Source organism: Penaeus chinensis, chromosome 32 (assembly GCF_019202785.1).
Source record: "Penaeus chinensis breed Huanghai No. 1 chromosome 32, ASM1920278v2, whole genome shotgun sequence".
In the NCBI taxonomy this organism is placed as follows: domain Eukaryota; kingdom Metazoa; phylum Arthropoda; class Malacostraca; order Decapoda; family Penaeidae; genus Penaeus; species Penaeus chinensis.
The window spans coordinates 30,847,789-30,862,788 of NC_061850.1; the positions used below are offsets into that span (position 1 = coordinate 30,847,789).

Consider the following 15,000-nt stretch of genomic DNA (forward strand, 5'->3'; position numbering starts at 1 on the left):
TATAGTAGGTTTTGTTTCACGGCCATGGTGGGAGGATGATTGGTACTTTGAAGGGGGAAAAAAGAGGATTATTTTGAATACTTTTTTCATAGGAGTGGATGGCCTATTTGTCTGTTTAACTGTCTCACATTCTCTCTCTCTCTCTCTTTTTCTAGAAAGGTGGAGTGCAACTGTTGAAGAGAATAATGGCTTTCAGCAGGCAATGACAATATTTGAGGTTGCACTCACTCGCTACCCAGAGTCACCAGACATCCATCACCTCCTGGCCAAGACCCTCTACAGGTAGTTGATTAGTTGCAAAGCAGTGTTATTACTTTGTTGTAGATGAAGTACTAACAGATCATTGGAAGAAACTAGTGCATATGAAGCAATTGAAGGAAAAAAGTCAGAAATATAGAAATACTAGTACTGATGATTTGATTATTACTGAGGTTTGATTGCTTGTAGACAATGTCTTTGGAAACGTGGCGTGTCCTATTCAGGGAGTGCCTTGGTTCTCGGGGTGCCCAATACTGTGATGAAGTAGCCCCGTTGCTTGTGGCAGTAGACCAAGGTGTGAAACCCTCTCTTCTGTGGGATGTTTGTACAGCAGACACTTCTGCCTTACTAGCCCTACTCAACCAAGCTCGGTCAAAAGGTCTTTTGATATCAAAACTTGTTTTAGTGGAACTAGACTTAGATGTATTTATTGTAAATGTTGCAACTACTACCCGTACTTTGATGAGTATCACTGGTGCCTCTCCATCGTGGCTCATTGACATAAGTGGACAGACTCCTAAAGTTGCCAGTAGTGAAAACCATGACCAGTTCCGTACGCACCTCAGTTCCATCATTGGTCAGCTTGAGGCTGCCACAGATGGTGTTATGAGTGATCCAACAGGCATGTCCTCCTCAGGAGAAGCATCTGCTACACAAAATGGGATGGAATGCTTGCCACAGAATAGTGGGGCATCATCAGCTGTCAAATCTGGGGTAATTAAAGCTACACAAGTCAAGTTGCCAGAGGATTTGAACCTGAGCACTATATTTGGGTGCATGCTAGGCTACCCACATATATACTGGTGGGAGGGAGAGTCTGGAGGAAACAGCCTGTCTGGCATGCCTCTGAAGGTCTTCAAATTTAGTGCCAATTGCTCCATTGATGGGTCACCTGTTGAATTATTTTCCTTCAGTATTCCTGAGGCTTTAGAGGATGACTTACGACCTGGTATAGAGCACTGGGGTAATGTTATCAATGTCAGAATTGAGCAAGCTGGAAGCTTCTGCAGTGCCAAGTTCCAGTGTGATTCAGTGCTCTGTTTGTCTGTTGCTTTGTAAATAATGTTATTTAAACTGGAGCAGCCATTGATGTTTAGTTAATTTTTCATATAGGAATTCCCATTTTGGTCAGTACTGAAAATAGACACACACAAGCACACATGTATGCTCTACCATGCATCCCCCCTCACACACATTACACAAATACGCTATAAACACACACACACACTCATCTACCTTCAAGCTCATTCCCTAGTGCACGTGCACATGCAGTAAGGGAATATCTGGCCTCTATATGAATCATGTGCAACCTAATAGTTGTGAAATGAATTACAATCCTGTAGTCATTTTTGGGATTTTTCAGGTCTTAAGGTTGCATGTGGTAAAGAGGAAGGTAGTTAGGGGGAAAGACTCCTTATTCTTGGGCATCATACTTATTGCTCTCTATTTAGCTTATATATTTTGCTTTAATGATGCTATGTTGCCCATGTTTCTTCATGTGAATGTTGGTCAGGGTTGTTTTACACAGGGTAATTTTTTTTCTCTTGGTTGTAGTGCATATTGCTTTTGTATGAAGATGTGTGGTGTGATAGTTCAATGCATTGCTTTTATTGAATTCATTCTGACTTCTTTAGATAATCATGATATTCATCATTATTAACCAAAATCCAACGGGCATGGCATGTACGTGCATGCTGCGCCCACTGGAGTTTACTTTATTAATTTTGTTACACATAGCTGGCCACACTTGTACTAAGTCACCAATGAGCCAATTACAAGTAGTGTTTATCTTGCCCGTTTACCCTTCTCCTTGATTTCTGAAAATATTTTACATTATCTTATATTGCTCTTACTAATGTCAATAACATTATAGTAATTATAATGATTATAATAAAAATAACACCATCCATATTCATAGCATTATTAAAAAAAAAATTCCTCCATTTTAAGGAAAGGTGAAATCAGGAAAAGTCACAAAGTCTACTAATTGACTCCTTTGTGGCTAAGCATTTGCAGAGCTATCTATGTGCAGAGACATTTCACAAAAAGTTTAAAAAGAGCACAGCATTTTCCTGACAGCCTTGAGTTAAACAAGGGTATATGTAGCATCCTGTATCAGAAGTGATTCGGTAGTCCAATATTGTACACAGTGATATTTAATGTTAAGTTTAGTATCAGCAGGTAATTGTGTGTCTGTGCAACCTTTAGCAGATAGAGCTTGAACTTGTGTTTCATCATTTTAGTGTAGTTTTAGCATTTTTTATTGTGCTTGATAAGTTAAACAAATTTTAAAGATTATAGAGGTTTTGTGATTGTTTTGATTATGCATTCTGAGATTTTTTTCTAGTGTATATTTAATGTCAGGCAGCTAAATTTCTGAAATTTATCCTTGTGATATTAATCAGAGGAGTAGATATTTATGTATAGTTATGGTGATGTGTCCCGTTGCATATGGTTTGATAAAAAGGAGTCGAATGTATTTAATGATATGTACTTCCTGCAGAAAAGTTCTTCCTCATTTTATGCATTTATATGTGTATTCTTTACTATTGTGAATCTGAATGTCAATTGCAATAAATTGGTTGTGATCTTTTATGCTACTAGTTTCCTTATCCTGGCTCATTGCAGAAATGGAAACATACATGAAGCATGGACCTATGCTGTCATGGCTCAGAAAGCTTGCACTCATGATCCAAATGCCCAAGAAACTCGAGCTCGGCTGAGTAATGCACTTGTTGACCGCTGGCACCTGCCCATGCTTAATGATGTCAACAGAAATAGTGTGTTCAAGCGTGCAATTGAAGCCGCAGTCAACCAGGGGCATGGAGTGGTTTTGGACATAGGATCAGGGACTGGCTTACTCAGGTTAGTTGAGAGAATAATTATTTGATTGATGAGGTCAAGTAAAGAAGTTAGAACTGAAGTCAAAAGAGTATCAGATACAGAATTAGTTCCTGGATTTTTATCAAAGTAAGAGTAAAAATTAAGCATTTTAAGCAGGTAGAAAATATGACATTTATTTTGAATTGAAGAGAGATTGCTTTGATAGAGAAGACATCTGATTTATTGCTGTTGCTAAAATAAAGATGTTTTAAAAATGATGCTATATTTTGGGGGTTTCTCTATGAACTAATTGATGGAAAAATGAAAATTCACTCTCTCTCACTGTGGCTCATTTCAACCAATCCCACAGCATGTATGCCAAACAGGCAGGTGCCAGAGCTGTATATGCGTGTGAAATGGACAGGTTTATGTGTGAAATGTCAGGCGACATTCTTCAGGCTAATTCTGACTTGCTAGACATTCAGGTCCTTAGCCATCATAGTAACAATCTGGCTGTTCCAACTCATATTCCAGAAAGGTAATTATATTTTATCTTTGTTAGAATAGTAACTCATACTCCTCTGTCATTGTTTAGTTCTACTATAGAATGTTTGATAGCATGTAAACAAAGTATTGCAAAATATTGATTACACCTTAAAGATGGATATGAATGAATATAATAATGTTTAATGAGCAAATAAATGTAAAAGATGCTTGGTAGATTGGATGATGACTATAGTTCAATATAGTTGAAAAATAAATAAAAACAAATATTGTACAGAGCCCCCTAAAATATGGAGGCTGATTTCCCCCCCTCTGTCTTTCTTTTTATTAGCACTTCTTTCAAGTTATATTCCAATGTTTTACAGGGTCAGTCTAGTTGTGAGTGAGACTGTTGATGCTGGACTGCTGGGAGAGCACATTCTCCCAACACTACAGCATGCATGGCAAAATCTCCTTCTGCCACCACTGCCAGCACCAGAGCTCTCACCTCAGCCAGAACAGCCAAACCCCATTCAAGGGTCAGGTATCACAAATCAAGATGAAAGAGTTACATGCCCATCACCAGCTCTCTTTGGCAAAGTCATACCCCAGAAAGCAGAGGTGTATATTGCTCTGATTAGCTGTGATTATATATCTAGACAAACAAAGCTGAGAAACCCAAACTTACCCTTCTTCAAAGGCAAGAGAGTGTCTGCTAAGCTTGAAGAACCTTATATGTCAGAGAAGCTATCTCAGGTGCCAGGAGGGTTCATACTGTTATCCAACTGGATTCCCTTAACAAGCATTAACTTCAATTCCCTTGAGGATATTGAACACCATTTGAGTGGAGACCTAGGCCGAACTCTTGAAATCCCTTGCATAAAGAATGGAGTACCTGATGCTATTGTATTGGCTTTTAATTTATATTTAAATGATGAAGAATTCATAAGTACTAATCCAGAAACATGTACAACCCTTTGGGAAAATGCTGTATATCCATTAGAAGATTTACCAAAGGTTACTGCCAGTGAGGTGGTTGAACTAAAGTTCAGCTGCAATGGTATTATAAGGTTATCATTATCTTGTGAAAACACAAATGAAAGAGACTGTGTAAACCTCAGTGCTGAAACTCTAATGTTTCTAAACAGTGAATGCACAGTTGATGCATTTTTGTCTGCAGCTAAGCAAGCAGCAGTCACCTTAAAGAAGCAGTCAAAGGCCAGAGCACCTGATCCATTTATTGTGTGTGATACTGCTCCCTTCCCAATAGCTGGCCTTTCCTTGCAGTCAGAATTTCCCAACTGTAAGCTATACATAGAAGAGGAGAGTGTTCAGCAGACACTTAAAGAATTTAATATTGATGCTAATTTGTGTGAAGACCTTGAAGATGAAGTAGACGTTCTTTTCATCTGGCCTGTGACAAAAGAAGGCACGCTGAAAGATGGACTGATAAAGAAGCTCCTTATGTACAGGTAAGAAATATTTTAGGATGACACATCATAAATTTTTCTGTGATGGAAACAATTAACCTTTATATAACCTCACAAGAACATTTTTCATGTATTTTTTTTTTCTATCCATTTTCTTTCTGTCATAGATTAATGATGGCTGAGAGTTGCTATGTGTTCCCACAAACATTGGATCTGGTAATAGGTCTCATCAACTCTCCAACACTTGGATCCATGACAAGAGTGGATGACTCCAACACCTGTGGTATTAAGATAGCAGATGTCATCAATATTGTCAAGGTAAGTCAGCAGTGAACAGCATGATTATTTACTACAGTAGCAACAGCATTATATTATGCAATATATGTGATGGACTTTCATTTATGCTAGATTTTTATTGATTTATGAAGATGTTGCTGATAACAAGTCATTTGAGGAGTACATACTTAATGTATGAAGCTGTGGTTGTGAAAAAAAAAAATTGTCTTTCATTCCTTTACTGAAGGATAATTATATTATCACTAATGATAATATCTCTATAAAATGTTGTAGTGCTTTCATGAAAAGTGCTCACTCATGGTCTATTTCTCAGAAGAATCTCCTATCTTTGTACATTGTTTCAAAATAAGTAAAGAAGATTAGGGGGGAAAAGATGAAAGAAAAAGAAGGGATGTTGTATGGTAGACATACAAAGTCATAACATATACACAAGGGTAGTTTGATATTTATATGAACAATAAAACATTGCTCTTTGTGGATATATTTTAAGATTTTTTGAATCAACAGAAGAGGTGTTAGAGAAAATGATTTCAGAAAGGAACCCATTCTTGGCAAGAGCATGATATGCAGCGTTAGGTTAGTTTGCCTTCAAACTAACTTAACACTGCAATTTTATATAATTACTCAACTGTATCATTAGGTTAGTATCAAAGTGAAGAAGTAGTGGAAGTAAAAGAAGGCATTTTTACAAGAATATTAATAAACTCCCAACTGTTGTTGCTGTGTTTTGTAGTATTCTACATATAGACATATACAATGGAGCATTATTTAATACTAAATCCCCCCCCCCCCCCCCCAATCCCTTGCCCGTTGTTGTCGTGGGGGGGCTTAGGAGGCAGGGCCTGGGACCCAATGATGGGGAACTCCCCAACCTTGGGACTCAGCCCTCGACTCAACTAATTTTGCATGGTCTTTTTTCCACTCCTACTTTTTTGTTTCTGTCCCTTCACCAATCCCTTCTACTATCCACTTCCTAAGGTGTGAGAACCATGCTGAAAGGATGAAAGGCTGACTTTGTGCCAGTCCTGAACGGCTTGAGGGAGCCATGGTCACGGTATTCCCCTGCTTTATACCAAGCCCTTACCCCTCAAGGGGACCCTGAGGGGTGGACTGTTTTTCTCCCCAACATACTCCAGGCCCCTTCATCAAATAGCCCCAACAATTCAAACTCTCCTGATTCCCTGACCCCAGGCTCTCCTTTGACCATGGCTCCGAACACTACAACAACTACCCCCTCCTCAATGCCTACTAGTACAGTATCCACCCTAATCAACACTCATTTCTACTCTCCCAACATGCTCAACTTCAACGCCTCTACTCCCACAACCTTCTTCATCAACTACCCCATCCTCCCTTATTACTACCTTACAGCCTTATTGCCCACCTCCCCATAACACTACCTCCCTCAACACTACTCCCTCCTCCACACATCCCCACACTTCTACTACCCCCACCTCTACAAGAATCTTAAATACTCTATTTAGCTCAGCCAAATGGGACCGATTTTTCATGATCTCTCCCACAGCTCCCTACTCTGACAACACCCTTCTCTTCAAGCAATGTCTCCAAAAACAAGTAGGCAAAGTCTCTTTCCATAGCCAACCTGACCACTCCCGTCTCGTCACAGATACATCTGAAAACCAAGCTATAACATTATCAAATCTAACTGATCTATATGGTAATCCCATCCCTACAGAACCCCATCCAACCCTCAATACTTGCACCGGAACTGTTTCTATCTCCCCAGCAAGTTGCCCAATCTATAACAAAGATTGGTCAGATTGTGGAGAAGACTTACTTGCCTGTCTCACGGACTATGATGCGACATCAGTACAATGCTACTCCATTCCTCCCATTGGTCATTGTAAGAAAACCACTAACATTGCCAAAATTACATTCCGTAGACATGACCTTCCCTTTAATGATTACATAGGTGGAGAATCCCTTCCTATCCGACCATACCAACCTCCTCCTCATCAGTGCCAAAATTGTTGGCGTTTAGGACACCCTGCCAAATATTGTCGTTCCACAGCCAGATGCCTGCTATGTGCCCAACCTGGCCATACCCGATCAAACTGCTCTGCACAATCACGCACATGTGCCAACTGTGGCGGCCCCCATAATGTATTTTATAGGGAATGTCCCACCTACAAATTTGAGTCTGAGGTAGCAACTCTCAGATTCAGACCTGGACTCACTTTACGTGAAGCCAGACAGGAGGCAAGTCGCTAATGAACTGGGTGATTATTTCAGCCAGGTCAGTAGTGGCTCTCACCTTTCTCCACATTTCTCTTCTATTAAGACCATCAGGGAATGTACCCCCATTATCTTCACCCTATCCTCTGTTGAGTCCTATAATGCTCCCTTTTCTTCCTCTGAACTCAGTGCTGCCCTAAAATCGTGCTGCAACACTCATGGAGGCCCTGACGGTATTTACTACCGTATGCTCCGACAACCCCATCTTCCTCCTTATCCTTCCTATTAACAATTTTAACCACATATGGACATAAGGAAATTTTCCTTTTCATTGGCGAGAAGCTCTTATCCTCCCTTTCCTGAAACCCAATAAATCGGGTACCCTCCCTCAAGACTATCACCCCATCGCACTAACCAGCTGCTTATGCAAACTACTAGAGCGAATGGTTAACTTCCGCTTAATGTGGTATCTTGAATCTCACAATCTTCTCTCTCCTTCCCAGTTTGGTTTTCGCCGTGCCTGAAGCACAGCTGACCCCCTTGCTCATTTTGAGACATATGTTACATCCGCATTTGCACGCCATGAATCCATACTAGCTATATTTTTTGACCTAGAAAGAGCATATGATACAACATGGAGGTACCATATTCTTCAACAATCGTCCTCTCTAGGCATACGGGGAAACATGGGTGTCTTCATAAAGTCTTTCCTCTCCCAACGCACTTTCCAGGTCAAAATTGCCTCTGCCACATCATCTTTCTTTCCTCAAATTGAAGGCGTCCCACAAGGCAGTGTGCTCAGTACCACTTTATTCCTTCTTGCTGTAAATGACATTGCCTCAGTTCTACCACCAGGAGCCCGGTCATAACTGTATGTTGATGATTTAACCTTCTATGCCTCTGGCACATCCATACCAAATCTCTACCAATTTCTTCAATCTGCAATATCATCAGTATCTTCCTGGGCCACAAACATGGCTTCCACTTTTCTATCTCCAAATCTTTCTCCATCCATTTCTCTCGCACACGTGTAGGTCCCCTACCTCCACTCTTCTTATATGGCTCTCCACTCCAATACCGTTCCTCTGCCAAATTCCTAGGCATCATTTTTGACTCCAAACTGTCATGGTGAGACCATATTCTTTACATTAAGGATAAAGCTCGCCGCCGTCTCCGAATCTTACAAACCCTATCCCATATATCCTGGGGCTCAGATTGCAAAACTCTTCTTCATCTTCATGTTACCTTGATCCTCTCCACTCTCGATTATGGATGCCATATCTACTCCTCTGCCTCAACTTCTCTGCTTGCCCATCTGTCGGCTCCAAATCCACCTCCGGTGCTGGTTTTGCAGTAATCTTCCCAACTCGTGCTTTCAAATACCCCCTCCCTCCTGAATCCAGTGTCCTTACTACAGAACTGTATGCACTCCTTTTTGCCTTAAAACACATATACTCACTCCCCTCTTCCTCTTTTACAATTTTTACTGACTCTCGTAACTCATTAACTCTCATAAAGTCAGTACACACTACCAACCCCCTTGTTTGTGAGATCCAGAACTGGTTGTTCTACCTGTCCACATGCCATAAAACAATCAAATTTTGCTGGGTGCCCAGCCATGTTGGAATCCCCGGCAATGAACAGGCAGATACTCTAGCACACTACGCTGCTATGTCCACATCATACCAACCACGTTTCTCACGTATCCCAGCCACGGATTATTACCCACACTTTAAGACCTTCTTGTATAATCGATGGCAATCTTTTTGGTCAAGTCTCCACACTAATAAATTTCTTACTGTAAAACTATCAATCTCCTCCTGGTCAGCTCCATTTCATCGGAACAGACGTTGGGAGACGGCTCTCGCCCGCTTACGCATTGGCCACACCCTTTACATTACCTCACCCGACCTTAACCCATTTACTCACCAATTACTTTGGCCTGCTTTGACAACTAATCACTAACTCAACCACCCTTCACTAACATTTACTATAGTGCTACATGGCCTTAGATGTCTAGCACATTTATTTTGCTTTTTTAACTATTAACCATTAACCATTAACCATTAACCATTAATGCTAATTCAAATACAATACTGGATTATTTTCATGGAAGTAGATGAACACAGTGTAGGATTAGAATATGCAAATTAACCCATTGCCAATGGGCATGGCATGTACGTACATGCCATGCCCACTGTGAGTTTACTTGTTTAATTGGTTTTACACATAGATGGCTACACTTGTACTAAGTCACCAATGAGCCAGTATTTTTATATCAGATCTGTAGAAATTCATGTACCAAATTAAATCTGGTTGTTAAGTCCCACACTGTTTTAACTTCTGGCAGACATTGCCATTTTTGAGCAACTATACATTAATTATGATTTTTTGATGTAACAGTATGCCATAAAAAGAAAACAAAAAGCAACAGTACTGGCAATGAGACTATTTTTAGGATAAATATGTATGACAAAATCAGAAAATAGGTGTAGAGGAAAGGCTCAGTGCTAAACTAGCAACTTTAGTAACTTGAAAGTAGAAAGAGTATATGGAGGTATTTGCTGTTCTTTTACTGGAATATCACACAGTAAAGTTATTTAGAACTGAATCATAAAAATTGTAATTTGTTCATTCATATGCTTAACCCAGTGCTGCCAGGAAAATATAGTATTCGTTGTGGATCTGTTTTGTGAAATGTTTCTACACATAGATGGCTCCATAAGGGTTCAGCCACTGAGGAGTCCATTAGTGGATCTCATGACCTCACCTGATTTCACCTGTCCTTGAGTTTATGGGAAAAATGTTTTCTTTTTACTAAAGCTATCAATAACAGTGGTGCTATCATTATCAGAGATATTAGAATTATTGTTAGTAACATTACCCATATCAGCATAAATAAAAGAAAATATCTCTAAAAATCTTGGGAGGGTAAATAAGGGAGATAGATAGCACCAGTATTTGACTCCATGGTGATTAAGTACCTGTGGAGCCATCTATGTGAAAGACACTTATTAACTAATAAACTAAATGGCCTGTACATCCATGCCATCCCCAGCAGCAGTGGGTTAAATTTGAAGTGAGTTCTCTCTCCAATATGGACTGCACATTAGGAATCCTTTTTCCTGACATAATCACTTGGAGAGGCAGTGTGTAAATATATTGTATCAGAACTTTGCTAAACCTGAAAATATCAAGGAACAGGAATAGTATTTTTTAAATGGGTAATTTAAAAAATACAGAAAGATCAGTTAATTTCTTTAGTATATTTACATAGCTTTTGATTTACTAAAGAGTATTATTGACTTATACCACTGGAGTAAAGGATATCAGTTTTAATGCAATCTTTAAGAATTATTTTTTAGTTTAAGTTTGGGTTATTAAAAGTGTATGGTTATATTTTCTTTTAATAGAAAAGGGAAATATGGTAAATACTGAAATACAGAATATTACACTAATTACAGGTACGCTTAATTACAGGTACTCATATGGTTACAAGTATGTAATCAAATTATATGTACACAAGTAATCATAGGTACTTTTTGTTTACAGTGCATAAAATCATACACATGTACACTGATGGACAGGTTTATTTATAGCTCTCCATAATCATGGCATAGCTATAATTATTGACAACACTTGTTTACATGTCAAGATATAGTCATATACACTTGAAAAGAATTCCTACAACCACTCAAATACACATAATTAATGGTACATGAAAAACTAAATGAACATATTTGCCGTTATACCCTGATGAAAAATACCTGTGATCTTTTCTGTTGGTTCAAAAAGTAAATTAAGGACCATCACTGTCTTTGGTATCTGAGAAATTTTGAAGGGAGGGGAAAAGTAGACTATCTACCTCAACGATAAGCAACAGTACATAATTATTCATACAATTCCTAAACCAGTTGAAGCACCGTCTTCGAGTGACATGATGATGTTCTGCAGATGAGGGGCCTTTCATGGTGTGTGTGTAATGAGGATTATTTCTTACTATTTGAAATATCACTGAGGCAAGCTATGATGGAGTGTCATTAGTGTCCACTGAGTTTGGCAGTTTCCTGACGTATGACGTTGATGAGATCAAGGTTGATTAAGAAGATAAATCTAAGAGATGCTATTTCTACCACAGAATTGTTATTCAGTTTGGTCTTGTTCCCTGCCAATACTGGTTTACCATCTACGTATATAGGCCTCTTCCCTTCGTTGGCTATTAAGAAGTCACCAGTGTTCCGCAACTTGATGATACCCTAAAAGGGAGAGAGCAGTTTAAAATCTGGAAGCCATTTTAGAAATATATATATATATATATATATACATATTTTTACATTTGACCTATAAAATGAGAAAGATGTAAGATTAGACCTGAATATGAAAATGACAGTACCTGTCTGCGAGATATTTTCCATGCTGGCCCTTCAAGAGAAAGGTCAACATCTACATTCACTCCGGCAGCCTTGCGACCTAGGGTGATCTCACGTGACCTCATTAAATACCTGTTGTATAAAATTATTCATCATTATCCATTTCCATTGAGGAATCCCTTAATTTAACACTTTACAGTTTACATTCATGCTTTTTCCATTGTAAAATACATATATTACCATCCACACACCTGACTAATCTGCCTCGCAGAACAGCAAGCGTCTGGTTATCAAATTCAGGAGGAGAGATGCCCGTCACAGTGTCTACGAGGACTTGCCACTTAGAAACCTGATCCTCAAGTAACCGTATTTCTCTCTTGCTTCCTCTGCTGGCCACACCAAGCTCATGTTCTAAGAGATCATCGCTACTTTCATACAGCTCGGAGTCATGGATCTGTTGCGGGAATTAATAGTGTCAGAATACCAGAACTGGTATGAAAGCTTGATCTTGACAACTATGATATTAAAGACAGGATATATATGAATTTATAAAACTTTTTAATATGTCGGTCACTTACTTGCTGCTCTGCCTCTGAGAAGTCCTTCACAGGACCATTTTTGTTGAGAGGAGGAACTGTTTGATCTGGCAAGAGGTGGTACTGCTTCAGGAGGTGCCAGTGGGCCATCAGGGCCTTGGCTGTACGAGCAGGGTAGAAAACATTGGGATTTTCTTGTAGGAGTGTTTCAAATGTCTGGAGTCCTGGGTTTGAGTTTGATTTTATAACCCCTAGAAGTTCCTCTTCTGCCTTGCTATACAATGCACGAGATTGTACAGCTTGTATCTACAGATGGTAAAAAGATAGTTATATTTCACATGTATTTTTTACAGGGTTTTAAAATTATAGCATATTTTGGAATGCCATTAAACTGTTAGTATTTAAAATTAATCTTGGAATTACCTGATCAGGATGTAGATTCTTCATGGCCTGTTGAGCAATTCTGGACACAGTTGGATCATACAGCAAAGCATACCAGCGTTCCTGAACTTCGGCAAGGGTGAACTTGCATGAAAACTTAACACCCCTGTGTACAGTGACCAAGTCACAAGTTTGCTGAACCCCAATGATAAGACTCAAGTCATCGGTCGGTTTCCAGCGTCCAAGATCTTTTGTTACTATGGACTGAGACCCTCTTCCCTTTCTTGCACGTTTGCTGGAAGACTTTGATGATAAGCGTTTACGGACATCTGAGGTTACAGATGGAGTTGGTGGCAATGACACAGAGCAGTCTGATGCAGTGGAAAGGGAAGGATTGCGAGTGCGTATCTTGCTTATGGGTGTTGAGCTCTGACCCCCAAGACTTGACTCCACAAGTTCATCATCAAACTTTGGCCTCTTGATGGCGCGAGAAGAAGACCTGCGTTTAGTGCCATCTTCTATCAAGCTGTCAGTACTGGTGGTACGCTCCCGGGGTGGCAAAGTGAGCTCCATTGATCTGTAACGTGGTCGATTGTTCATACTGAAAGGAATTAAATACAATGAAATTAAAGGATAGAAGGAACATCTCTGCTTATCTTACTATGAACAATTGAGTTACTAATAATTTTTTAATATTTTCCTTTCATGGTAAAATTTGTTCTTCCCCTAATTATGCAATTAGTATATCAGAAAGACTTGACATTCTATTTCATTATTTCTTATCATATATTACTACTACAGAGTTTGTAAATTTTCATCACTTTTTTTTCTTAACCATTAATTCACCTTTTTCATAATATGAATAAGAAATTATAAAATCCCTATAAATATAAACATGAAAAGTCCTGGTGGGTTCTTAGTGACTTCATGCTTAATTCCCATTTATTTATTTTGATGATCTACTCAAGAATTCATTACAGTGTGAATCCTTAAATATGTGTAAATAATACATACATCATTCCATACACAGTAGTCAGTAGTAAATCTAGAAAAACTGACAGAATAAAGAAAACAAGAAATTTGGTCGGCCATCATTCTGTCAAGGATTCGTGACGGCCGACTCACTCGTCCACACACACTAATTCACTGGAGACAATCAAATCAATTTTAAGCCACAGAGTTTAGCAATCTAAGCACACTTGCACGCAAAAACAAAAAGGCGAAAATGACTCACATGCACTCTTGAAGGTCTCGCATGATTTCTCCCTCTGTCTTAGCCCCCTTGATAGGCCTCGTCTCCTCCTCGCAAAGCCCTACATGCCCCAGATCGCCAGCAATTGGTCTCCAACGGTCTATCCAAGCCTAAATAATCTCTCTTTGGGTATACCTACCACAGGCTTCAGTGAGACAAATATATATAACAGAAATCTCTGAGATGAAATATGAGAGGGGGAGAGGGAGAGGGAGAGGGAGAGGGAGAGGGAGAGGGAGAGGGAGAGGGAGAGGGAGAGGGAGAGGGAGAGGGAGAGGGAGAGGGAGAGGGAGAGGGAGAGGGAGAGGGAGAGGGAGAGGGAGAGGGAGAGGGAGAGGGAGAGGGAGAGGGAGAGGGAGAGGGAGAGGGAAGAAAAGGAAGAAGGCGAAGGAGGAAAAGGAAGAAGGCGAAGGAGGAAAAGGAAGAAGGCGAAGGAGGAAAAGGAAGAAGGCGAAGGAGGAAAAGGAAGAAGGCGAAGGAGGAAAAGGAAGAAGGCGAAGGAGGAAAAGGAAGAAGGCGAAGGAGGAGGAGGAAGAGAGAGGCGAGGAAGCAGCAGATTCGAAATCGGTTCTTAGCGCCCCTGGAGGTCCTACTCGTCCCTCCCCAAGCCAGTGGGTGCAGAGCGCGAGAATACTCACGGCTGGCTCTTCGGGACGAATCTGGACATCATACGGGAAAATAACTCGGAGAAAAGGGGTAGAAGTCGACGGTGATGAAGTAGGATCTTGCCCATCAACTCGTGGGGCCAGACGTCCACGCTTTCGCCCTCTGCGTGACACGCGAGTCGAGTGATGCTGCAGGAGTGCGTATTTAATGCCGCGGCGGGCGAGGGACACACACTCGGCAGGAAACCCTTGGCGATTTTTGGGATTTCTCGATGTAAACAAACATGGCGGACGCCGCGCCACAGAAAACGGAGCCGGAATTCCAGCGCAGACTCGGCTATTTGGGCGGCGGGGCTCGCGGCCGGCGCG

The 15,000-nt window shown here is 40.3% G+C and overlaps 2 protein-coding genes across 6 annotated transcripts in view; one reads left to right on the plus strand and one right to left on the minus strand.

Annotated features, from left to right (window-relative positions):
• Positions 1-15,000, plus strand: part of LOC125042373 (protein arginine N-methyltransferase 9-like) — a 28,044-nt gene that overhangs the window by 2,659 nt on the left and 10,385 nt on the right. For all 4 annotated transcript variants that reach the window (XM_047637947.1, XM_047637948.1, XM_047637949.1 and 1 more), the window contains exons 4-8: positions 156-282; positions 2,887-3,123; positions 3,452-3,619; positions 3,951-5,036; positions 5,162-5,312. In XM_047637947.1, coding sequence (XP_047493903.1) covers positions 156-282; positions 2,887-3,123; positions 3,452-3,619; positions 3,951-5,036; positions 5,162-5,312 — 1,769 coding nt within the window. The remainder of the gene's footprint in view (positions 1-155; positions 283-2,886; positions 3,124-3,451; positions 3,620-3,950; positions 5,037-5,161; positions 5,313-15,000) is intronic.
• Positions 10,882-14,959, minus strand: LOC125042374 (microspherule protein 1-like). Of its 2 annotated transcripts, none has more exons than XM_047637951.1 (6): positions 14,665-14,959; positions 12,817-13,375; positions 12,436-12,699; positions 12,109-12,311; positions 11,881-11,989; positions 10,882-11,743 (listed from the first exon to the last, which is right to left on the minus strand). In XM_047637951.1, exons 1-6 carry the CDS (start codon positions 14,757-14,759, stop codon positions 11,528-11,530), a joined length of 1,446 nt encoding a protein of 481 aa, XP_047493907.1. In that variant the 5' UTR covers positions 14,760-14,959; the 3' UTR covers positions 10,882-11,527. The 2 variants fall into 2 exon arrangements, with proteins under 2 accessions (XP_047493907.1, XP_047493908.1); XM_047637952.1 differs by lacking the exon at positions 14,665-14,959 and adding an exon at positions 14,009-14,221.